The sequence below is a fragment of the Mus caroli genome, chromosome 5 (genome assembly GCF_900094665.2).
Source record: "Mus caroli chromosome 5, CAROLI_EIJ_v1.1, whole genome shotgun sequence".
Lineage (NCBI taxonomy): Eukaryota > Metazoa > Chordata > Mammalia > Rodentia > Muridae > Mus > Mus caroli.
The window spans coordinates 1,903,737-1,928,656 of record NC_034574.1 but is presented as its reverse complement, the minus strand read 5'-3'; the positions used below and the strand labels follow the sequence as shown (position 1 = coordinate 1,928,656).

The window sequence follows — 24,920 nt, the reverse complement described above, 5'->3', positions numbered from 1 at the left end:
CAAGAATGTTCTATGGACGACATTAGAGGCCTCCTGCAGTTTGCATGCAAAGGGGTAGCTTCTCCCTGCAGTGATAGTGGCAGATCAGTAGGCCCTGAGGCACTGCACGTAGAATGCACAGGCCCTGTGGGGCAGGCTTACTCCTGGGCGTGGCATGTAAACACAGCTACATGAGACCAAAGTCTTCACTTCTTGTTTAAAGGTCTCCTACGACCACTTTTATCATGCTTGGAATCAAATATGATTGGTGATAGATATAACTATGTCCTCACCCTGCCTTTTCCTCCTGTGTTTTGGGACAGGGCCTCATTGTGTAGCCTACTCTGGACTTGAACTCATGATCCTCCTGCATCAGCTGTATAAGTGCTAGGTGTTTATATACAACCTGGCCAGGATTTTAATAAACATGCATTGCAAAATGCATATCAGTAGGTGGTTTTGGCAACCTCGATCTGTTCCGTCCAGTTTGGGAATTTGGTTATATAATCAAACACAAGGGTCAAGAGAGAGGAAGGTATTCAGAGGGAGAATTCAGCATAACCAGGTATGGTTATGGGCTCGAGTGAGGAGAGTTAGCCATACTCTACCCTGTCTTTCTCTCCTGCTTCACTGTGAGATGCTGCAGCCAAGGGGAGGATCCCTGTCAGGAACCAGTGGCTGATGCTTGGACTTTTCACCTCCCTAACTAGGAGCTAAATAAATCTTTTTTATTCATATAGCTGATCTGCTTTGTGTATTCATGACAGGAACAACTGCAAAAAGGCGGTACAAGCTTCCAATCTCCATATTTAGTACAAGGAAAAGGAAACCTAAAATGTAATGTAAAAGCAACGATTCCCCATTTATCAGCAGAGTTGGTGAGAGACAGTATAGGCATAAAAGAAAAAATATAGGGTAGAAAAACATTTCCTGGACTTAGATCCCAGCTTCTGTGCATCTACATATAAAATCCAGTTTTTACGGGCTGATTGTCCTGGCATGTATGTTATAAAGTAAAAGGCATTTCTCTCAAGAAATGAGATATTCGCCCCAATCTTCTAACAGAAGAAAAATTCTTTGTGGTAATAGCTCATAGAGATGAATAATTCTTTCACCCTATTATACCAACCAACTCCCAAACCCTGCATCTTGAGAAGAAATCCTTACAGGACTTGTGTTTGAAGCATGTCCCTATTCATATTGTCTCTGTGGCTCACTGCTTTACCCATCTTTAATCAAGGGATGCTGATCAAGGACTGAAAGTGACAATAAGGAGTGATCCAGAAGCCTCCCAACACAGGTGGTGACAGGATAATGACAGTGCAGTGGGTTACTGAGAAACCCTGGTGTGAATATCGGGCTTTCTCACACAGAAAGTAATGCAGATGTTAATTAGCTAGATTCTTACTACTGCACACATCTATTTCAGAGCATCTTGTCAAGACAATGTTCTCTCTCTCTCTCTCTCTCTCTCTCTCTCTCTCTCTCTCTNTGTGTGTGTGTGTGTGTGTGTGTGTACTGTGTACTGTGTACACTTTAATATGTCAATAAAAGTAAATAAATTGGAGAGGAAACAGAATGCTTCCATTTCTCCGAGGCCATATGAAACTTCCCAGTAGGCAGGAGTTGGCCTGTGGTCCTGTATGTTGTTCTGCACCTACCTCTCCCTGGGCATCTGGAGAAGGAGTTGGCCTGTGGTCCTGTATGTTGTTCTGCACCTACCTCTCCCTGGGCATCTGGAGAAGGAGCAGGTCTTTTCCCTACAGTGATTGCTGCTAGGACTGGGAAGGGCCAGGTGACTTAACAACTAGCTATTGTAATTGGTTCTACTCTGAAAGGTGTGTCGTTTGTTTGTTTGTTTGTTTGTTTATCTCTTATGGGTGTTTTTGCCTGCATGTATATCTATGAAGCCTATGCATATAGTGACTGTGGGGACCAGAAGAGGACTTCTGATCCTCTAGAACTGGAGTTAGTAGACAGTTGTGAGCTGCTATGTGGGTGTTGAGAATTGAATTCTGGTATCCCTGGAACCCGGATACCCTGGAAAATCAGCCAGTGCTTTTAACCCCTGAGCTGTCATTCCAGCCCCTCTGTTATTGCTTAGTCAGCACAAATTGGGTATCTGTGGGTACAGCAGCTGTCAAGTTTCTTCCTCTGAGTATTAGATAAAAAGGGTGGGTGGGTTCTTGCTGAGGCGTGAAACAAAAATTTCTTAGAAGTCAATATGATTTTTGGCTGCTTTACCCTTTCTTCCACTTTTTCACACATATGTGGACTTGACTCTCTCAAGATTCTCTGCTTACTAGACTCTCTTTCCTCTACCTGACATGCCCTATGCCTGTGTTTTTCCCATATTCCACAGTCCAACAGGCTGAGACTCTCTAGCCCTTCTATCCTCCAGGTCTCCGAGTCTCTGCTAGCCTTCCACCCCAAGTGTAGCATGTCCTCAGACACTGTTTGCCTTACCATGGAGACATGTAAGCTATACTAAAACTGCCGTGTTTGTACGCATGGAAATGCAACATAGCTGTCTTTATTTTTTTGAATTTTAATTGTAGCCTTTCTCTTTAAAAAAAAATTTTTTTATGTTCCAGCTTTGCCCCGCCTCCTTGCCCCCTCTCCCATAGTTCCTCACATCACTCCTCCTCCCCCTAGCCTCCAAGAGGGTGCTCCCTGACACACAGAGGCCTCCCCCTTCCCTGAGGCCTCAGGTCTCTCAAAGATTAGGCACATCTCCCACTGAGGCCAGGCAGTCCTCTGCTATATATGTACCAGGGGCCTGGGAGCAGCCCATGTATGCTGCCTGGTTGGTGGCTCAGACTCTAGGAGCTCCCCAGGGCCCCAGTTAATTGAGACTGCTGGTCTTCCTATGGGGTTGCCCATCCTTTCAGTTTCTTCAATCCTTCCCCTAATTCCTCCATAGGGGTCCTGACTTCAGTCCAATGGTTGGGTGTAAGTGTCTGCATCTGTCTCAGTCAGCTGCTGGTAGAGCCTCTCAGTGGACAGCCACACTAGGCTTCAGTCTCTTCTCTACTTTTGTCCCTTCAATTCTTTTAGACAGGCACAATTCTGGGTCAGAAATTTTGACGGTGTGTTAGTAATCCATCCCTCTACTTAAGGCCCTATTTATCTACTTGTGGTGGGCTCTTCCGGTTCCCTCTCCCTGATGTTGGGCATTTTGGCTAAGGTCACCCCCATTGAGTCCTGAGAATATACCTATCTATTCAACATTGTACTTGAAGTCCTAGCTGAAGCAATTAGACAACAAAAGGAGACCACGGGGTTACAAATTGGAAAGGAGGAAGTCAAAGTTTTGCTATTTGCAATGATATGATAGTATACATAAGCTACCGCCACAGTTCTACCAGAGAATGCCTACAGCTGTTAAACAACTTCAGCAAAGTGGCTGCATATAAAATTAACTCCAACAAATCAGTAGCCTTCCTTTATACAAATGAGAAGCAGGCTGAGAAAGAAATTAGGGAAACAACACCTTTTATAATAGCCACAAATACTATAAAATATCTTGATACAACTCTTACCAAGCAAGTGAAAGATCTGCATTAGAAGAACTTCAAATCCCTGAAGAAAGAAATCGAAGAAGATCTCAGAAGATAGAAAGCTCTCCCATGCTCATGGATTGGCAGGATTACATATTGAAAACGGTCATTTTACCAAAAGCAATCTACAGAGTCAATGCAAACCCCATCAAAATTCCAACACAATTCATCAGAGACATGGAAAGAGCAATTCTCAACTTCATCTGGAAAAACTAAAATTCCAGGATACCCAAAACAGTACTCAACAATAAAAGATCTGGGGGAAATCACCATCCCTGACCCCAAGCTGTACTACAAAGCAATAGTAAAAAAGACCACGTGGTATTGGTACAGAGACAGAGGGGTCCATCAATGGAAGAGAATCAATGACCCAGAAATAAATCCATATACCTAGGAACATTTTATCTTCAACAAAGAAGCCAAAACCATACAGTGGAAAAAAGAAAACATCTTCAATGAATGGTGGTGGTCTAATTGGCTGGCTGTATGTAGAATAATGAAAATAGATCCACCTTGCACAAAGCTCAAGTCCAAGAAACATACTTTTTCTTTTTCTTTTTTTGGGGGGTAGGGGGTTCGAGACAGGGTTTCTCTGTGTAGCCCTGGCTGTCCTGGAACTCACTCTGTAGACCAGGCTGGCCTTGAACTCAGAGATCTAGCTACCTCTGCCTCTCAAGTGCTGGGATCAAAGGTGTGCGCCACCACGCCCGGCGCCATACTTTTCTTAACGTTGCCCATGACTTTCATATTTTATTTGGCCTTACCTATAATGAGGAGTGAATATGAAAAATAGGGAAAGTATAGATCATCTGTTTATTCTCTTAATACAGAATGACATTACTGGTCAGGTGGACCTCAGTGCTACAATACCTGCTTAGTGTGTGCAAGTCTCTAGGTTTGATCTCCAGCATGAAATCAGATGTGAGAAGTAAAGAATGTCAGACTGGGGATATAGCTCAGAGACAAACCATTTGCCTAATAGGTGCAGAAGCTTAGCTTTGAACCCAGCACTACCAAAAACAAGTAAACAAAATTAAAGGAAGAGAAGAAGGAGGAAAATTGGCTTTAAAAAGATATTTTAAAATATTGTTAATTCGCTATATATCACCCTACTAAACTGCAGAAAGAAATAGTGTCGGTGTCAGTTAATAATAAATGCTGCGGTTATTTTCCACATTTTTAGATTGGTTTTTAGCATCAAAAATCATGTAGTTTCCTTTGACTTTATTTAAATTCACTTTTATACTCTATTTTTATGGTTAACTTTGTGTTGTTTTTCACAATAAAGACAGCTAAATTAAAGGCATCGAGGCCCAAAAGGACATCATTCTTTTCTTATTATGGCAAAGAATTGCCAATTTTGTTTGAAGTGCTATGTTAAAAATTGGAAAGATTTTATTTTTAGTTGGCCATATGCATGTAAGTATTAGGGTAGGAATGTCTATATGCAGGAGTGCAGTGCCTGTGGGAGCCAGAGGCTTCAGGCCTCATTGAAGCTGTGTTGACAGGCAGCTTTGAGCTATAATTTGGGTGCAAGGACCAAACTCAGGTCCCCTTAGTAGTATATACCTCAACTGTTGAGCCAAATCTCCAATCCCAAGCCAGTTAAACTAGTGATGTCATTGGAATTCATTATTTTATTTTTTACCTCGGGGGTGGGGGTGGATGATCCCTATACCAATGACCTAAGTTACATTTCTAAAATTTGAGTTTCAAAATTTTAAAGCTGTGTGACTGCATCAAGATACCTTTCCAGTTGAGTAATCATAAAGTCAGTACTTTGAATCTCACGAGGCATTTTAACTGAACTTATGCAGCAACCCTGTGTTCTTTCTTTGTAGTGTGTATGTTTATTCATGTGGTGTATGCATGTGTGTATGCAAGTACACAGGCTGGTGTGCCTTCACGTGGAGACTGGAGGAAGATATCAGGTGACCTGTTCAATCGTCTATGTCTTACCCCCTTCAAACGGTCACATGACCTGGAGCTAGGCTGGTGACCAGCAAGCCCCAGCGATCCTCCTCTCTTGTCTGTCTCAGCCACCACAGTGTTAGGATTACGGGTGGGCATCACCACGCCCAAGTTTGTATATGTGCATGCTGGGAATTTGAACTCAGGTCTTCATGCATGTAAACACCATGAGCCATGTTTCCAGGATTGCCCATGTTTTCTTAAAGAAGAATTTAGACTCAGTAGATAGTCATTATATAATCATTCAATTTCTCAGGGGCCAGGGGAAGCCACAAAGAAGACATTGCCCCATGCACAGCATCACTTCTTAAATGTAGTGCATAAGTAGATAGATTTGCTCTCAGCAAACCACTCAGTGCTGTCAACTTACTCTGTCTGCTGAAGGAGCAGCAACTAATGGGGGGAGGGGAGACAGAGCAGTTCCTTCATGTGAATGAAAGGACTTTTGTTGCTGCTTGGCAATTCCACCAAAAAAGAATTCTGTATTAATAATACTGATATGTGTGTAGCTCTACTCTTTATTTTCTTGTGCATTATAATTTCTATATGGTCATTAAGTATAATTCTTTCAGCTTCATTAGTGTACTCTTAAGTGTTTTTGAGAAAGATGATGTAATATGAAACATCCATTAGAAATGAATGTCCCAACCTCTCAGCCAGCCAAGCATTTAAAATCTGCAGTGCTAACTACATCATTTTGTTCCAACTGAACAGAACTATAGTGTGGGTTTGTCCTCTAAGTATCATATTCTGGAAATTATGTAAACTAGGAGAAGTAGATGTAAAAGAAATTCTGTAGGTAGTCCTGACCGTGTATCTGATACCTCCCCACCCCTCTGGCAAGCTCAGCTCTGCACACATAGGATGTGGTCGGCTTCGGTCGGTGTTGCAGGGGATGGGAGCAAGATGAGAAAGGCAGAAGGCAGACAGCAGAGAGTTTATTTTTATGTACAAACAGGAAGGTGTGGGTATTCCAAATCCACAATGTTTAATGTGAGCTTAAATAAGAAGGCAGTGGAAACACGGGCCAATAACCTTGAAAAGAATTCTTGGCAGAAAAATGTAGAAAACCACCATACTAGCATTTCAACTAGATGTAGTCAGACATCTGAGTTCCATCTGTCTAGAATGATATGAAACTAATTCTCATTCTCTGAGTGAAATTGTGTTTATGATGTAATGTGGGATTTGTGCAGTCACTTTGGCACATAAACCCTTATGTGTGCATTTAACTAGAAGTTATGTGGCATGCATTATGGGAAAAACATTCCCACTAATGTATGACTTTAATTCAAAACAGTCTTGATCACAACTGCGATAACAACTGGAACAGCTGTACAGAAGTAGGTCACTTGCCTTTTACCCCATGGCATTCTGACATAAGTTAAGGATACAATGGTTTGCTTGCCCTAGATTGAAATCAGTGCAGCATTTGAAGAGATGCTGTACTGGCTAGTTTTGTGTCAACTTGACACAGCTGGAGTTATCACAGAGAAAGGAGCTTCAGTTGAGGAAATGCCTCCATGAGATCCAGCTGTAAGGCATTTTCTCAATTAGTGATCAAGAGGGAAAGGCCCCTTGGGGGGTGGGGCCATCTCTGGGCTGGTAGTCTTGGGTTCTATAAGAGAGCAGGCTGAGCAAGCTAGGGGAAGCAAGCCAGTAAAGAACATCCCTCCATGGCCTCTGCATCAGCTCCTGCTTCCTGACCTGCTTGAGTTCCAGTCCTGACTTCCTTGGTGATGAACAGCAGTATGGAAGTGTAAGCCGAATAAACCCTTTCCTCCCCAACTTGCTTCTTGGTCATGATGTTTGTGCAGGAATAGAAACCCTGACTAAGACAGATGCCTTGTATTGTCAGTCAGGAAGCCTAAACATGTTGAAGATAGAAACATTAAAAATGACAGAGAATGGTTCTAAAGTAGAGAGATAAAAAAAAAAAAAATTACCAAGCTGTCTGTACATCCTGTCTCCTGCAGGCAGGAACCAGATGGGGTCAGAGGTCTTCATGTGCAAGAAATGACAGGTTTATACTACTTCTTTGCCATTGGTACTTCTTTTCTTGGTTTATTTCAGGTTCCTGCCATGTTGTTCCAAATGACTTGTTCTCACAAAGCTAAGCACAAGTATTTAACTAGCAGTTTGCCTGTACTGTGGATAGAGACTGCGATTGACTAGCTGTTTGCCTGTACTGTGGATAGAGACTGCGATTGACTAGCTGTTTGCCTATGTGTGGATAGGGACTGTGAGCATGGCAGTTCAGGGAGGTGGCAAGTTTGAGTTCATTGGATGATAGCTGCATTGAGAAAGGGCATTCTACCAAGCTCATGAGGAGAAGACTATCATGTCCTCTCCAGGATTAGAGGTTGGGTTGGATTTAGAGCTCAAGAGCAAACACATGAGAAGGTGAGCATTTCTGTTTGGCATGGGATGAGTCTAACTCAGCAACCCTGGACATAGCTGCCCTGAACCATTTCAGCAGCTCATGTCTGGACAGAATCTTCGGGGTTTGTGGTTAGAGCATTTGTGGGTTTTAAAAGTTTCCCAGGTGATGCTGGTTTAGAGCACATTCAGAACCACTGGCAGCTGAAAGTGCAGCCTATTACGAGTCTGTGAAACGTAGCTGGAAAAGGTGTTGGGACAGGACCCCACCCCAGAGGCTTCCCTGTGCCCAGCCAAGGACTTTCTCACCTGCAACATGAGGAAACTCCTGAGACCTGCTGCTGCTTCATTCATGTCCATTGTTTTCAGGACCAGCGTGGCTGAGCATGTTTAGGGTCCTCCCGGGTCAACAGAAACAGTCAGGCACAGAATGTGGGTCTAGGTGTATCTCACAGCTTTGATTGATCATCAAGAGTTATTTATTCATTGCCTCTTCCCTGGGGCCAGGACATCCTAATCTCTGATTTGGTTTTCTAAGCAGAATTATAGCAGCTTTTATAATGATTCTTCTCTGTTCAGGGGAGTTGGCTGTATCTTCGTTGAGATGATCCAAGGAGTTGCTGCGTTTCCAGGAATGAAAGACATTCAGGATCAACTTGAACGGATATTTCTGGTAAGTTCTGCACAAAGTGCTTCTCAGAAAAACTTGTTTCTAATTAGTTACTTGGTGACTTAATGAACTGCTGGAAATATTTTAAAATATGTTTGTCCATTTTCACATTGAGTTCTAGCTTTTTTTTTTTTTTTTTGCCTTTATGAAGCAGGGAATTCATTGACTAGTTTCCTTTTAAATTCTCATATGTGAAGAATAAAATGATAAAATAGTAAGAATGAGTGAGACTCGGGACATCTCATAGAATGAGGGGCTGTCCGTGAACATGCAGGAGTAGTAACTCCATCTTTCAAGAAGATGTGAATCACCTACATACCACCCTCCACATGAGTTCTGTGGGCTTGGATTACTGTCTTCAGTAGCACTGAGTATGGAAAATGGAAGGTGAGGAGGGCATGGTGACCTTCCAGAGAAGACTAGGCAAAATTTGCCTCAACAAGGTCCTTAAGATGGCTCTCCTCTCTGAGAAGTCACATGGTGGCATGTTCTCCAGAGATAATCTGAGGAAAATGTGCCTCACGTCGGTCATCTTCTTCCTCCAACTGTAAGTCTATCCTAACTATGAAATACGTACTACATGGATCCAAAATGCAAGATATTTTACAGGACCACTGACTCATACTATTCAAAACTTGCTGGTGTCATCAAAAGCACGGACGTCTGAAAGCCTACTGCAATCCAGAGGGGAAGCCAGGAGGATGTGGCAACTCAGTCATGTGGCCTCATGGGTGGACCCCTGGAGCATTGAAACCTAATGGAGAAAAATTAGTGAGGTCCACATGAAATGTGGGATTTAGGCAATGTCCATGTACCAATGTGTGTTTTTAGTTGTGGCAAATGTTCTGGGTAAAGAGTTAACATGCGAAGCTGAGGCAAGGGTATAAGGAACCCTCACTGATATTTTCACAACCTTCAGTTGCTCATGTGGCAACTGCTTTAACCATGGAGCTATTATGAGCCTATATCCCTAATATAAGAGACTAATTTCTTAAGTTTCTAGTTAGCCTTTAATGCTGAACCCTATGAAACAAGAATTATATAGTATTTTAAAGTTTTTAAATTTGATTTATGCTAAAAGAATTACTTTCTTGTATGTAAAATAATAAGGTTAAAGGTGTGTGACCTTTAACCTTAGTGTTTGGGAGGCAGACACAGAAGGATCAGGATTTCAAGGCCAACTTTGACAGTATAGCAAATTCAAGTTTTTTATCTCAAAAAAAAAAATAAATAAAATTAATAGATGAGAAAACTTTTTTAAAAAGATTAGTTTTTTCATGTATATTATTTCAGAATGAGTTCAAAGTAAACCCAAATAGTTATATGAGTAGGAATCACATGGTGTAGCAATAAAACTAAGAAAATGAGCTTCTCATCAGCATTTCCTTCTAGAAATGCTTGTATAATACAGATAAGTTATATCACGGGACATTTTTTTTTTAATTTCTCTCTGTATGGAGATTTAGCTCCCATTTCTTAATTTTATGGCAATGTTTTTCAAATTTTATTCAGAGGCCTTTGAACCATAGTGAGTCTCTTAATAAGCCAGAGAGCTAAATCACTACAAATTTCCCATGGGATCACTGATGCACCGGAGCAGGATTTTCTCTCCCTGGAGCACAGAGATCTGTGAATTCGGATAACCACCATCACTGCAGCGACGGACGGCACTGTTTCATTTCGCACAGACACTTGATGTACATAATGCTCTTTAAGATAAAATGTCCTGTGATAGTTAGAAGCTGAAGGTTATCTTTTCTGGAAGATGACTGATTTAGAATTAATTGACAGTATTTTTTGCCCTGAAGAATTAGGGGGAAAAAATCAAAAGAAGTAGTCTAGGAACTTTGGACATCAAATGTCATTAATCCTAAATATTTCATATTCTCATCTGGACTGTTGACATTTGCAAATGTAGCTTTATAGCATGTTAAGAAATCCCCTCTTAGGGTTTGTTGATCATTGGATAAGGATGCTAGACAAACTCAGTAAGGTGGACTCGATGGGGGATAAACCCTCTATCCTCAGTGACCTTTTATATCTGGCCTAAATCGAAATGGCTATTAAATGGGAATTACGTCTCCTCCAACAGGCACCTGCTAGAAACTGCCAGCACCTCTTTTCTTAAATGCCAGTTGTATATCAGGCCTCTGGTAAAGCATTGTCAAGGAGACAATCAACTTTGAAAGTCGTGAAACATCGGATTATTTGGTTTGTTTTGTGTCTTAATATCAGGATTAAGCCCATTCACTTGCCTATAAACTGTATGTTTAAAGGTGGTTAATAACTGTGGAGCACACAATTAATATCTTGTAACTGAAGATAGTCATTGTAATTACTTCCCACATACTGAGTCTTTATTAAAAATGTACACGGCAGCAAAGATCGGTCAATGAAAGTCTTTCTGTCTTCCTTCCTTTGTGTGTCCTCCCTCCTCTGTGGGAGAGAGCAGGTCACATTTTTAACAAATCCAATTCATTCATTTTCAGTGCACCACAACCATGTTGGCATGTACAGCAAGCCGACATCCCTTCCACCTGCAATTTCCCATTAAATCATTTTCCTTGAATTCATGATGTTCATATGCAAGACAGGAAGAAACGTGGTAGAATTTGTACAGGACCTATTCAAAGCAAGTGGAATTACATGTGCATATTCACCAAGTTCCTAAAGAGCAGCTCTGCTGGCCTAGGGGAGGAACAGTTTGTTTTCCGTCCTGCGCATTGCCTGTCCTAAGATATAACCCTGTGTGTTCTGTTCACCTCCATTAGCTGTAAAACACGAGCAGCAGATAGGTTCATTTAGGTAAGTGACAAAATTCACAACTAAGAAGAAGAATTTGTATTCTGAACACATTATTCTGGCTTGAAGATAAGAAGCCCCATGGTAGAACCCTCGGAATATCTGTCTCTCACTTCAGAACAGCTGAGCAAATGGGAAGGGGACGTGCACAGCTGTCAGAATCCTTGGTAGATGCTTCCGGGTTTATGTGGCTCATGGCCAGAGTACAGTAGTGGTGACAAGGGGGAGCGGGGCGGGGGTGGGGCACATGGTTCTGCTTTTACAGGCCTGGTCTTTTTCGCCCAGAGTCTTTGAATGTCCATAAACCTGACTGTCTCACATATCTCTGCCTGCCAGGTCTCCTAGCCCACCGTGGAATTTCATCTGCTAGTTGTTAACCTATTTTATATTATGTGACATTGGTTAAAATATTCACCTTCATCAGCGTATGTGTCAGTCAGGATTTAAATGTGTGTGTGTCTGTGTGTGTGTCTGTGTGTATGTGTGTGTGTCTGTGTATGTGTCTGTGTATGTGTCTGTGTGTGTCTGTGTGTGTGTCTGTGTGTGTCTGTGTGTGTGTCTGTGTGTATGTGTGTGTGTCTGTGTATGTGTCTGTGTGTGTCTGTGTGTGTGTCTGTGTGTGTCTGTGTGTAAGATAGTTTTAAAAGAAAATCTCATTTAGCTTTAAAGCTTCAAGATGCTTCCTTAAGCTCCCTTGTTTCTGTTTGAATGGACTGCAGAGAAGTAGTCCAATTGCTGTCTTTTGGACTTGTTGTGGCTGTTTCCAGGGTTATAAGAATGGAAAGCTGATGCTGTGACTACATAATGGGCTAGGGAAGCCATATGGAATGTACAGGAAAGCTGGTAGTGTGTTTTCAGCCACTGGCTGTAACAGCTATAGAGTCATGGTGGAATGTTGGTGGCGGAGATTTGTACCATCATTGCTGTGATTCTGTTTAAATGAGCTCATTCCATTGGGCTGTTTCAGCTCTTTCCCTCTAGTTCTAAATACAGTGTGGTATAAAAGAATCGTGTGCTATGGTGAAGTCCATGGAAAATATGACCATGGCTCTCAGGACAGTTAAACATTAAGAACTTTTAGGGGGGGCTGGTGAGATGGCTCAGTGGGTAAGAGCACCCAACTGCTCTTCCGAAGGTCCAGAGTTCAAATCCCAGCAACCACATGGTGGCTCACAACCATCCGTAACGAGATCTGGCGCCCTCTTCTGGAGTGTCTGAAGACAGCTACAGTGTACTTACATATAATAAATAAATAAATCTTTAAAAAAAAAAAAAAAAAAGAACTTTTAGGAATGTAGTTCCTGGTGCTTGCTGGGATTGGCAGATGGAAGACTCATCAATCATACTGAATCTTATATTAATTAAAGTAGTGAAAGAGGGTTCCTTGAGTTAGCTGCTTTCTCGAATTGAGTGGTGCTTTCTAAATCTGCAAAAATGAGGATGAACTAAATGGCTTGAGTTCTTTCATGTAATTGTTACATTTTTATTGAATTTTATTTATTTGTGTGTGTGTGTGTTCAGACACATGCATGCTACAGTATACATGTGGAGATCGGAAGGCTACTTTGTGGTGTCAGCTCTTTCTGCCATAAATGATCATCAGGCTTGCAATTGAGTGCATTCATCTCTTGTTGACCAAAATTTTTAATTCTAAAAATGTATGGTATTGCAAGATTATCCCTCAGGCAGGTGGATGTTTAAGATATTTCTAGGGCTGGGCATGTGGAGAAACTCAGGAGATGATGTCTTAGCTCTGGAGTAGGGACAACAGGGTGGACACAGTGTGTGTATGCACAGGAGACTCTTCAGGACTGTTGATGAGTAAAATCTTCCCACAAGGGAAGACAATAAATAAGAAAATAAGGAGATGCTATACTTCAGCTGTTGCTTTGGGAGACACTGGCTTCCTTACCATGTTCAGAATTTTCTATGGAGGTGGTACTTATTGACTCGAGGTTGGTACTAGCAGGCAGAAGCATAAAGATACTAGGGATGCAAGCATTTCAGGCAGAAAGAGTAGCTCAGAACAACAGTATTATAATGAAATTTCTCAAGACCAAATCTGTTACACTAAGGGCAGTGTTCACAATCAAAGAGAGTTCTGACTGACATGCTCACTGCTTTGGCCTTCTTTACACGAAGCATGTTCTCAGGCGGGAAGTGTTTGCTTTGTGTGAACTGCACAGTATATAATATATTTGATAGTATAGGTTATCATATAATAGTACATATCAATACTAAGTGAATCAACAAAGAGAATTTGCACAGCACTTGGGTGAATGTCTTAGGCTGGAGTTATGTGACAGTTGGAGATAGGGGCTCTGAGTCAGCTCACCACGAGAGTTGGCACAGATTGAAGAAAGTGAGAAATGTGTCTATTTGGAAGAGCAGATGTTGGCTCAGAGGAGACAGAAGAATGCCCGAGTACAGAGAGCCTGAGCTCACTGATTTTGAGTGTCAGAACTAGAGCCTGAAGCATTTGTTCTCTGCCTTGTGGAATCCAGTGAGGTTAAGGAGGCTGTTGAGAAGACACCATGTTTGGAACTTCTGAGCAAATACTTCTAGGAGGCCAGATTAGTAAAGCCAGGTTACAGCTCCATTATGTGAGCGTGCCAGGAAATACTGGAAGACAGTGAGCACAGCCATCTCTGAGAGATGGGTCAGAAGAAAGGGCTAGTCTTACCCTGAGAGCTTTTAAGTCGATGCTTACATGTTTTTGCATCATAAATATTTTCCCTTTTATTGAAAATGCATTTTTTTCTCATATAATATATCCTAATTATGATTTCTTCTCCCTCTCTTCCTCCCAGTTCCAACACAGTTTCCCTCCCATCCTGATTGACCCCCTTTCTGTCTCTCACTGGAAAACAATCAGGATTCTAAGGATAATTAAAATAAAAAGATAAATAAAGGCTAATACATAAGAATAGCACAACACAAACAACTAGAAGGAAAAGAGCCCACGGGAAAGCACAAGAAAGAGACCCATTTGTTTGCACACTCAGGAATACTACAAAAACACTAAATGGAGAAATTGTGTGTGTGCGTGTGTGTACACATATATATGTATATATGTAAGTGTGTATATATGTGTATGTGTGTGTGTGTGTGTATGTATGTTAAAAATAAAAAAGGAGAAAAGTCATGATATGACATGAGATAAGGAACCTTCAAAGATGCCTCTGAGTGGGTTTTCTGCTGGCCGTCTCCTGCTGGGCATGCAGCTGCCCTTAAGTGTAGTTGATTTCCCCAGTGAGACTCCCTTGGAGGAAACTAAATTTTTGTTTGCATGTGGTTTAGTTGGAAATTGCTCCTGGGTCATGGATGGGAGCCTCTGCCACTTCTCCTTTCAGCTCTAGGACCCCATCTGGTGCAGGCCTGTGCAAACCCTGTGCATGCTGCCTGGGTCTCTGAAAGTTCTTACGTACAGAGATTTTGCTGATTTTAAGGGTTATGCATGGTGTCCTCCACCCTCTGGCCTTTTACAATTTTCTTGCCTCCTCTCCCATTGGGTTTCATGAGCCCTTTCATGGAGGCATTCCTTGGAGACATCCTGTTAAGGGCTGAGTGCCCCAAGCTCTCTCACTCTCTGCATGTCTGGCTATGGGTCTCTGTACTTGTTTCGGTCTGCCATAGGAGGAAGCTTCCCTGATGATGACTGATCAAGGGACGAATCTGCTTCACTGGCTGGAGTGCCATCATAAATATTTTTAAATGATGTAGTTTAGAGTAGTTGTAAATGATGCTGAAGATTGAGGTAGGCATAGATCAAAGTATTGCAAAAAGCCAGAGAGAATGGGGAGAGTAGATGGTGCCTTTAAAAAGAGGGGGAGAGACTTAAATAACAACGTAGAGGATAATGAAGGGAGACCCTGACAGGGTATATAGTACTCTCTCAGCACAGGAACAGAAAGAGACCATAATTGTTACCTATGAAGATGGATGCTGACCACCTTTTGAGAACTTTGGTTGATTTGAGACATTGTTATAGAAACAGAATGATTTTATTACCTGTTTCTAAGTTAATAGCTTGTTAATTAATATTGTTATTTTATTATCAATTAAGAAATCAATTAATTGCTTTATTAATTAATAATTGATATAGAGTATTTTTGTTTAAATGAATGTGTTTCCATTTTATATTACATATAAAATAATATATAGTAAACATATTATGTACAATCATAAATATGTTACCATTTTGTCAATACATGGATGTATGTTGGTATATAGCTACTTTTCTATTCCAATTGTGTCTCATCCTGCAACCAACCCAAAACTGTGCTTTTAATCAATACCAAAAATTTTACAGATTTCTCTTTCCTAATTCAACTAACTCAATTAGGGCTTTCCTGGGAAGTTCTGGAGTTTGATGAGAAATTGTGGCTAGTGCTGGTTGCAACAAGTAGACTGGCCAAATACTCAGTTTCTTTCTGTAGAGTCCTGGCTATCTCCAGGGGGTCCCTCCCACTTGACTGACTTAGACTTCCTAACAACACAATGGTTGGTCTCTAACAGCAGGTATCCCAAAGAAGCAGAAGATACTCTGTCTTTTTAAACTCAACCCTGGAAGTCACATAGTTACCCTGTCTCTCTTGAGCAAAGCAGTCATATATCTCCCAAAGTCCAGAGGGGACATAGTCTGCAATTTTAGGAAAGGCATGTGTCAAAATAATGGGACCATTGTTTAAAATTGCTACACTGGCTATCTCAATTTTCATTAAATCATGTCAGGCTGGTAGACAACATTTTAGGGAGCCATCTTCTGTCAGCCATCGATTCAAATGCCTGCTTTTATTTCCATTTATCCAAGGCTCATTGTAGCCACCACAATGGCGTCACCTGTGATGAATGTGGAAGTGTGAATTGTCACCTTATTGCTTTCAGACCATAGGGCACTTCCATTGCTCACCATCCTTTCTCCCATTTGCACTGGCGAGCTCACGGATGTGCCTGACTGAAAAACCTGCTCAGATTCTGCTGTAGCAGGGCACACACATCTGAGGGGGCGGTGACACTTTGTAAAATCTTGGGATGTACAGGAATTGGAGTATAACTCAAATTCTACCTTTCAGGGCCTTTTTCCCTTCATTTGTAAATATATTTCCACTGGTAAGGAAACAAATCTTTGTTCCTAAGAACTTTTTTCTTGTACAGTCATCTTCTGAGATGGCTCCCCTTCAACTCCAACCACTGGGTTGGATCTAGTGTCTTGTTTCTAGTAGGTAGAATCTGCAGATATGTAGCACTTGTCAGACTAAGTTACACAGACTGTTCTTTCTGAGGCTGGAGAGGTGGCTCAGCAGTTTGAAGCCCTTTCAGCTCTTTCAGAGGACCAGGGTTCTGTTCTTATCATCCACATGATGGCTCACAACCACTGACTCCAATTCCAGGAAGCCCTCTCCTGACCTCCACTTGCACGAGACATGCAAGTAGTGTACGTACATGTAGGTAAATATTCATACACATAAAATTTAACAAATATTAAAACTTGATATTTAAAAATTGTCACTTTTTTTTAATGTTCTTCTGTACCCAGTATTACATACAGGAGGTAATAAAGATTCCCAAACAGCCTGCTCCAGCCCCATACTCATCTCTTGCAATTCTTGATTAATAATGTGTTTCCTACCTTGATTTTGTTACTTCCCTTCCCTTCTTCTCCTGAAGAGTTTACCCTTCTGAGTGACTCTGTCTTGGCTATTAATCTTTTCATGAAGAAAAGGGACCTTCCGTCTTCTCCTGCCCAAACCTCTGCAAGGAAACAGATCTTCCTCAAACTTACCCTCGCTTGATCTCTCAAGTCACATTATTCCATAGTTTAATAAGAGTCGGTGACTGTTTGATTAAAGTTTATCTTATAAAATAATCTACCTGAGTCATTGGAGCATGTCCCTTAGAGAATAATTTCTATCTAGTTAACAGGCTACGTGACGTTGGAAGTGACTCATGCTCCATATCTCTTGTCTTCCGACAGTGGTAGCCCTACATCTTCCAGACTGTGCGCATGCTTTGGCAATTTGTATTCTTCCCAGAGTCTGTCTGTTAGGTCCGTTGTACTAGAAACGTGTTAAGTATAACACATAAATGTGCCAGGATATTTTTTTTCTCTTAGCATAGTAACTAATCTAAACAAAGGTTTTCTATGGATGTTTTAATAACTACATGTATACAGTATACATGCAGTGTGTCATCTTCTCCAGGAAAAGGCCAAATACCAGGATTAGCACACGTTATCCATCATGATTGTCAGTTCCTGTGATCAGGCAAGAACTGGCTGAGGGACTGTATTAGTTACTTACCTGTTGCTATGATAAAAATGGGATGACCAAAAGAAAGCGTTTATTTTGCCTTATGGCTCTGAAGGGAGTGTCCATAATATCCAGGGAGGAGCGGATATCTGGCTAGCAGATGACATTTCACCCACACAAAAGGATCAGAGGGGGCAGGATGGGGAGATGGAGACGATGGTGGGGGTGAGTTTATAAACCCTAAAAGATTACCCCCAGTAGCATACTTCTTCTAGCAAGGGTCCACCTCCTAAAGATTTTATAATCTTCCAGAACAGTGACACCAACTGGAGTCAACTATTTAAACATAGGAACCCAGTGGTGAAGGCACATCTCTCATTCACACCACCACAGGGACACGTCCTGTGCTATCCAGCCTTTATGCTTAACAGCTACATATTTGTCTAAACACAATTCATCATTCTAAATATTAGCCATGGCCCCTGTCCTGCAGTGACGTTATCTGAATCCCCAGCTGGAGGCTTCCTCTCCTTCACCTGTAGTTCCTGCATAACCTGCCAGCTACTTCCCTTCACTTCCTGCTTCACACTATTACTGTTGCTACTTTTATTCATTTATTTTAGGGTACTTTGTTTATTGCAGGCACTGGTATGCACCTTACACTACGTACATAGTAACTCTTAGATTTATGTAGTGGCCAGTGGAATTTCTTAAATTGATTTTCACTCGTTTTAATTAATTAATTTATTAATTTATTTATTGTGACACTTCATGACCTCATTATTATAAGCTCAAAATGTGTAGACCATTCTTGTTTCAAACTCACGGCAAACATCTTGCCTACTCTCTTGAGTAATGAAATTATAGATTTGAGCCATCATGATCAGCTAGCTGTCTTTGCTCTTCTTTGAAATGCATATTTTGAAAAATTATGTAGAGTGCATTTAGGAAGTACATAAAAATTTAAATATAGTTTCTTTCTTTCCACTTTTTAAAAAATTAGATGTGAGTTGCTGTTTTCCTCCTTTTTATTCCATTTGTAGCTCCCAGTTCTACTAACATCTCCTCAGAGATAACATTTAACATTCAGAACCAGAGTTCAGTAGAACAAATTACTATCAATTTAGTGTAAGGAAAATTCAGTATGAAAGTGTTTCATGTTTGCCAGGTAGAAAGCAAGCAGCTGAAAGGTGTTGATGAACCCCTTTTTGAGCAGGAATATTAGATCTTTCCTGAGTCTCTTCACACTCATGACAAATGAAAGAGTGCTCACAGCTCATGAAGACTAGTGATGTGTGCACATTGCATCCTGTGCACGTCTAGCATTTGCGTCAACTGATTTATCACTTGGGACTTTGATATGCTCAGAAGTAACAATTTCTATACTTTTAATGATGTTTTCATTCGATATTCTTTTGAAAAACTTTCTTTTGAATAGAGCGCTACTCTGAGGTAATTAAGAAGCTAAAATTATGACTATATATTATTTACAAATTTTCTTCTTTATAGTAAAACTCCATTCTAGAGATAAATAATCAGGAACTGTAGAGAACTATCCATTTCATAATGCTGGTCTTCCTGATATACCACAGTGCTGAATTAGATACAAAATGATAAATGTATTTAGGGAAATTACAACCACCTTCTTAGCATGTAGAAGCAAATGTAAGATAATGTTTGATCTTTCGAAGTGGGTAAGTTCAGTTTTTGCAATAAATTTAAAAATAATATTTACGGGGACTCTATATATCTTCCACTCAGTTTTCCTGTGGTCTTAAAACGATATATACTCAAAGAGAAAAGGATGGTATCCATAATAAATTGCGAAAATACTGTTAACATAGTTCATTATCTTTTGCGCTGATGGTCTCTTCTTTCATTAAATAAGATATGGCATGGACAGGAGTAGACACTTTGATAGTGAAAATATTTTTGCCTGCCACGAACAGCTATGGTAAGGGTGTGGGAACTAAAGGACCCATAAGTACCAATCTCTAAATTGAAAGAACCAAGGATGTAGCTATGAGTGCAAATTGAAGCATCCAAAGATGTGTTCAGGGTAGATGAGATGGCTCTATCCCCAACCCAGTGATGTGTGTTCAATCCTCTTGACCCACATGATAGAAGAAACAGTGGACTCCCACCACATCCTGCTTGGAAAGTTCATGTTCCCTCTTTGGAATACACTAAATAAATAAATTTAGTAATAATTAACAGTAATAAATAGGAGTAGTAATAATACACCTCTATTCTCTGTGCTCGGGACAGGGCCTGAGATAGGAGGACGTTACTGATGATTTTTCTTCCTTGGTGGTTAACTTGGTGTGAATTGCTGAAATGGAACATTCATTTTTCCTCTAACACCCTTACCTCCAAAAGATGCTTGGCCACATTGTCCCTCAGCACAAAACTCAGTAACATTAATAGAAAAATAGTGCTTTGCCTTGGAGTTTTAAGATCAGAATTGACCTATTTCTTTCAAACACAAGTGATTTTGACCCGTAGAGATACTGGATTACCATTACTATTGTTTTAGCATTTTTGTTGTTTTGTTAGTTTGTTTCGAGACAGGGTCTTAGGTATAGAAAGCTAGCCTCAAACTGACCTACTGACCTTGTTGTCTCTATATTATAAATACTGGGACTGCAATTCTGTACAAAACTTTATCCTTTTAGCAGTTTTAAAAACTAATGAATGAGCTCCACAAGTCAAATAGCTTTGATTTCCCTAAAAGATACATACATACATATATATATATATATATATATATATATATATATATATATTTGAGTTCTATTTTATTTTGTTTATGAAAATGTTGTAAAAAAAAAAAAGAAAAGAAAAGCCAAGCTGGAGGGTTAATTTAGGGGGTTGTTTTGTTTTCATAAGTCAACTGCTTGCAATCCATTTGCTCAAAAGTTACTGCGCTGAATAATGTTTGAGAACTGTTTTTGACTCGCTTGCTATGCCCACAGCTCAAGACCTGAGTTTGACAAATATAGAGTGTTTAGTGCTCAAAGCCTTGTGTCCAGATCAAAGACGTGTCTTCAGTAGATTACGTCAACCTTCCTGTCAGTATCTCCCTAGCTCTTCTCATGTGATCCTCCCAAGCAGCAGTCACTCTGTGCTTCTCCATGACACCCATTCAGTGTATGCTGTCTCTGCTGATGTCAGCCAGGCCTGGTGTACCAGGCCTTGTGCTTATAGCACTGAGGTCCCATCAGACTTTAGAAGGGGCGTGGCTGCGTTGAGATTCATAATAGTATTAGTCTGCCTTTAAGATGTGGCTCTTGTGACTGAATTATTTATTCCTTCCACATACACTGATTGATATTTTGGCGGTTGTTCTGCGCTTCAGAACAGCCTTCAGCAATACTTAGGACATGTTTCAAAAAGATAAAAAGATGAAAAATTGTCTTAAGAGGTTCTTTCTCCAACTATTGCTGGAGTTTTTCTGTCAAAAACACCACCTCTACATTCCTAACAGGCTCAACCAGGCCTTGGCAACAGGCTAATTAAGAGATGAGTAATTGTGGAAAACAGATTTAGAGAATGGGGAAAGAAGAACACATGTGGTGAGTCGAGCAGCCACAAGTCCTCTTCCAGGCAGTGATGTGCGCTTGGAGAGAGAGTCAGGGCAGAGCAGAGAGGAATGCTTAGCTGGTCATGGTATGGTCTAATGATCTGTCTGGCTCTACAAAGTGTTCATAAGAAGTCAGCCCTGGCATCTCCGTTTCTTATGAGATGATTACTTATAGTCTACAGTGGAGCCTTATGGTGGTGAATAAGAGCCTCCAGGCTCCTGTTGCTTGGGGACAGTTTGAGTCCCAAGTCATAAACTTGTTTATCCATCAGCCTGTTGTTTCTGAGATTGAAGATGACTCAAGAGGAACCACACTGTGTTACACATGGCAATCCCAGCACTCACTCTGGAGGCAGAAGCAGCAGGACTTCCGTGCCTTCCAGACTAGCCTGGTCTACACAACAAGTTCCAGGCCAGCCAGAGACACTTAGTAAGACTCTGCCTTTGAAAATAATTAATAATAATAATAATAAAGTTTTGAAAATGTTGAGGCAGCATGGGGCAAGAGATAGATAAAATATGATAAGCTTGGCATGGAATCAATGTCTTCTAAACCCTGGAAATGAGTGGCATTTCCACATTGCCACCATGTTTAGTAGCATCTTTTAAAGAGTAACTGGAAGGGACTGACTCAGAATGCTGCTATGTGCTTCAGGAAGCCATCAGATCAGCATATTAGCTGAGCGGATTACACATTGAAAAACCAACTGGTTTCTAAATCTCTTCAACCCAGATTCTTTTTCAGAATATGTAACTGAATCAGCAAGCAGAAATACTGCTTCAGTCAGTTGGCTGCTATAGATTTTTCTTACAGTCTTGAGATCTGAAAACTCTTCAGATTAATATTCCCTCGTATGCTGTTGAGCAAGTTTTGGTTAAAAATGCCTCCCTTTCAGTCCCTTTTCTTTTGTCCTAGTTCCTCTATTTATGACAAAATTTTATCGCAGTGAAATCGGCTTTTAAATACTGTAGAGACACAGTACGACATCTAGGATGACAGATTAATTACCTCCTTTCTTCCCTACGGGAAGCCGGGTAAGAATTTGAAGGCATATCTTGGCCGATAGCTTACCCCTAAGGTCTGTGTGTTCTACCAAAAAATAAAATAAAATAATGAAAAAAAGAAATTTTACCCTGGCTAATGATTCTCAGGTTATGTAGCTTTGATAATACCAGCCTGTCAGTTTGGATGAAAGATAAAACATTTACTGGGTAGGTAAAAAATAAATCTAATGATGAAATTCTCTCCATGGCATGTTGTAGCCAGACCTGCTGAATAAATGATCTAATGAAAATGGAAATAACCTTGAAGGAACCTCCAATAATGGTTCCACTTGTTGGTTTTTCTTTTATTGGTTAAGGCAGTATTTTTCTCAGAGTTAAACATTCATGTCTTTTTATCCTCTGTCCAACTCCTATTAGTATGCAATCCTACTAAATGCATAGGAGGAAAATTAGGATATACCCAATAATTTGTGTGTTCTCCTGGCCATGTTCATGGAGCAAAGTTGGCTGACTTGGATATAATGCATTATCTCTATTAAAATAACATGGCCATAATATGCTGTCAAGAGCTTTAATCTGATAGAGATATTAGAAGGGCCTGTTGTATGTGTTATGCGATGTTAAAGCCAAAGGGGAAAAACTGATGCAGTTTGACCATTTATTATAAAGGTATGAAGTTCATAGTTCCAGGAGATGAAAAATCTGTAAATATGGTAATAAGCATTTTAAAAGAGAAATCTTACTAAAGAACAGTAGAGTTCACTTTCTTCACCTATAGAATGAGGTTAGAGTATCCTTAGCTTTCAAGAAGGAGTAAAAGGTGAAAGATTTATATGATCTGAAGAGAAACCAGAGTATAAGTGGATGCTCACAGTCAGCTATTGGATGGATCACAGGGCCCCCAGTGGAGGAGCTAGAGAAATTACCCAAGGAGCTGAAGGGATCTACAACCCTATAGGTGGAACAACATTATGAACTAACCAGTACCCCAGAGCTCTTGACTCTAGCTGCATATGTATCAAAAGATGGCCTAGTCGGACATCACTGCAAAGAGAGGCCCATTGGACATGTAAACTTTATATGCCCCAGTACAGGGGAACGCCAGGGCCAAGAAGTGGGAGTGGGTGGGTAGGGGAGTGGGGGCAGGGAGGGTATGGGGTACTTTTGGGATAGCATTGGAAATATAAATGAAGAAAATACGTAATAAATTTTTAAAAAGGAGGAGGAGGAGGAAGAAGAGTAGGAAGAGGAAGAAGAAGAGAAGCAGAAGCAGAAGATTTTTGTTCCTCCTTAAAATGAAATTTCACTGATAATCTTTGGAGACTCCCAAATCCCACCTTTTTGATTCCTGCCCCTACCATGCAAATGAACATTTAGGGTAAAAAAAGCTTTTCCAGAAACATCCCATGAGAACCACCAGAATTGTTCAGCTTTCTCCACCATATTTAAATTTTTGTCTTAATGTCTCCAGCAGTTTGAAATTAAAGTCATAAAGTTCCCTGTATGTCTCAAAACATCGTTTCCATAAAAGTGTTTATTGTCAACTTCTGAGTTCCTTTAGCTATTTGTTATGTAAATCAGTTGTGCTGCCTAGGTAGGCATTTTAACCCCATAGTGGCCTCTTCCATAGTTCACAGCTTGGCATTTCTTTTACTAATGCTAATTGTAAATTAAATCAATAAATGTTTATGACATGTCTACCCAAGATTGTTTATTTTAATAGGACTCAAGATGCAAAGATAAATAAGACACTGGCCTTCTATCCTGGGGCCTTCCATTGTGGCCAGGGAGAAAGTCCAGGAAGTATGTTATGGTAGCACATGGTAGCAATCCTGTGGCCTACTTAGTAATCCACCCTCTTCATGTCTAATAAGAATCCAAGATGTAGCCATTCTTAGTCGCTACTTCTGATGTGTCACACATGAAATAACTCACACTTGCTCTGCACATTTCAGTAAATGGCAGTACCCATTGAAACTAAAGTCAGCAATTTAAGAATCATTCTGAATCATCACCCTTTCCTTAGCCTAACCCAGTGAACCAGACAAATCTCCCCATTCCTAAACTGGATGCTGAGTTGGCCCACACTTCACCATGCCTTTTTCTAAGAACCCATTCTGTCGCCATTGCTTTCCACCTCAGCTCCCCGTCCTTCCTGCCTGAGCCCTCTCATTTTCACAGGTGCCAGCCTGCGTGAGTTAGCCTGTAAGGTGGTAGACTTCCAGAGAGACAACAATGGTGTATCTCAGAAAACTGAGGATTTATTTCATCTGTGTAATGCAAACTGCTAAATGTCCCGAGGCTGTGCTCCACACATTATCCAGCCTTGGCATCTCTCGTGTCCACAGCCCCTCTCGCTCTTTTGGGTATTGCCATCATTCACCTGGTTGAAACTGAAAAACCACTGCAGCACTCAGGAGCCTTTACTTAAGGACGTGGCCTAGAGGTTGCATGGAGAGTTTTGTCCAGAGTCCTGCAAAATAATAGAAGATCATGATAAGAGAAAATTGTTCAAAGAAAATTCCTGAAGATTGTCTGCCTAAAAGAGAAAATAGACAATGGTTTTAAGTAAACTTTCACATAGGATTCAGAACGTCAAATTATGTTAACAGCCTTTAATAACTTTTGCATTGCACTTTGATTAAGATATCAAACAGATTCTTCCAACTACAACCCATCAGAATGTGTGACAGTTAGCTAAAGCGGGCTTTGAAGTATTT

General features: G+C 40.7%; 1 protein-coding gene across 8 annotated transcripts in view; it reads left to right on the top strand.

Annotated features, from left to right (window-relative positions):
- The window catches only part of Cdk14 (cyclin dependent kinase 14), a 574,714-nt gene that overhangs the window by 359,758 nt on the left and 190,036 nt on the right, over positions 1–24,920 (top strand). For all 8 annotated transcript variants that reach the window (XM_021162869.2, XM_029477257.1, XM_029477253.1 and 5 more), the window contains one exon: positions 8,469–8,562. In XM_021162869.2, the coding sequence (XP_021018528.1) occupies positions 8,469–8,562 (94 nt within the window). The remainder of the gene's footprint in view (positions 1–8,468; positions 8,563–24,920) is intronic.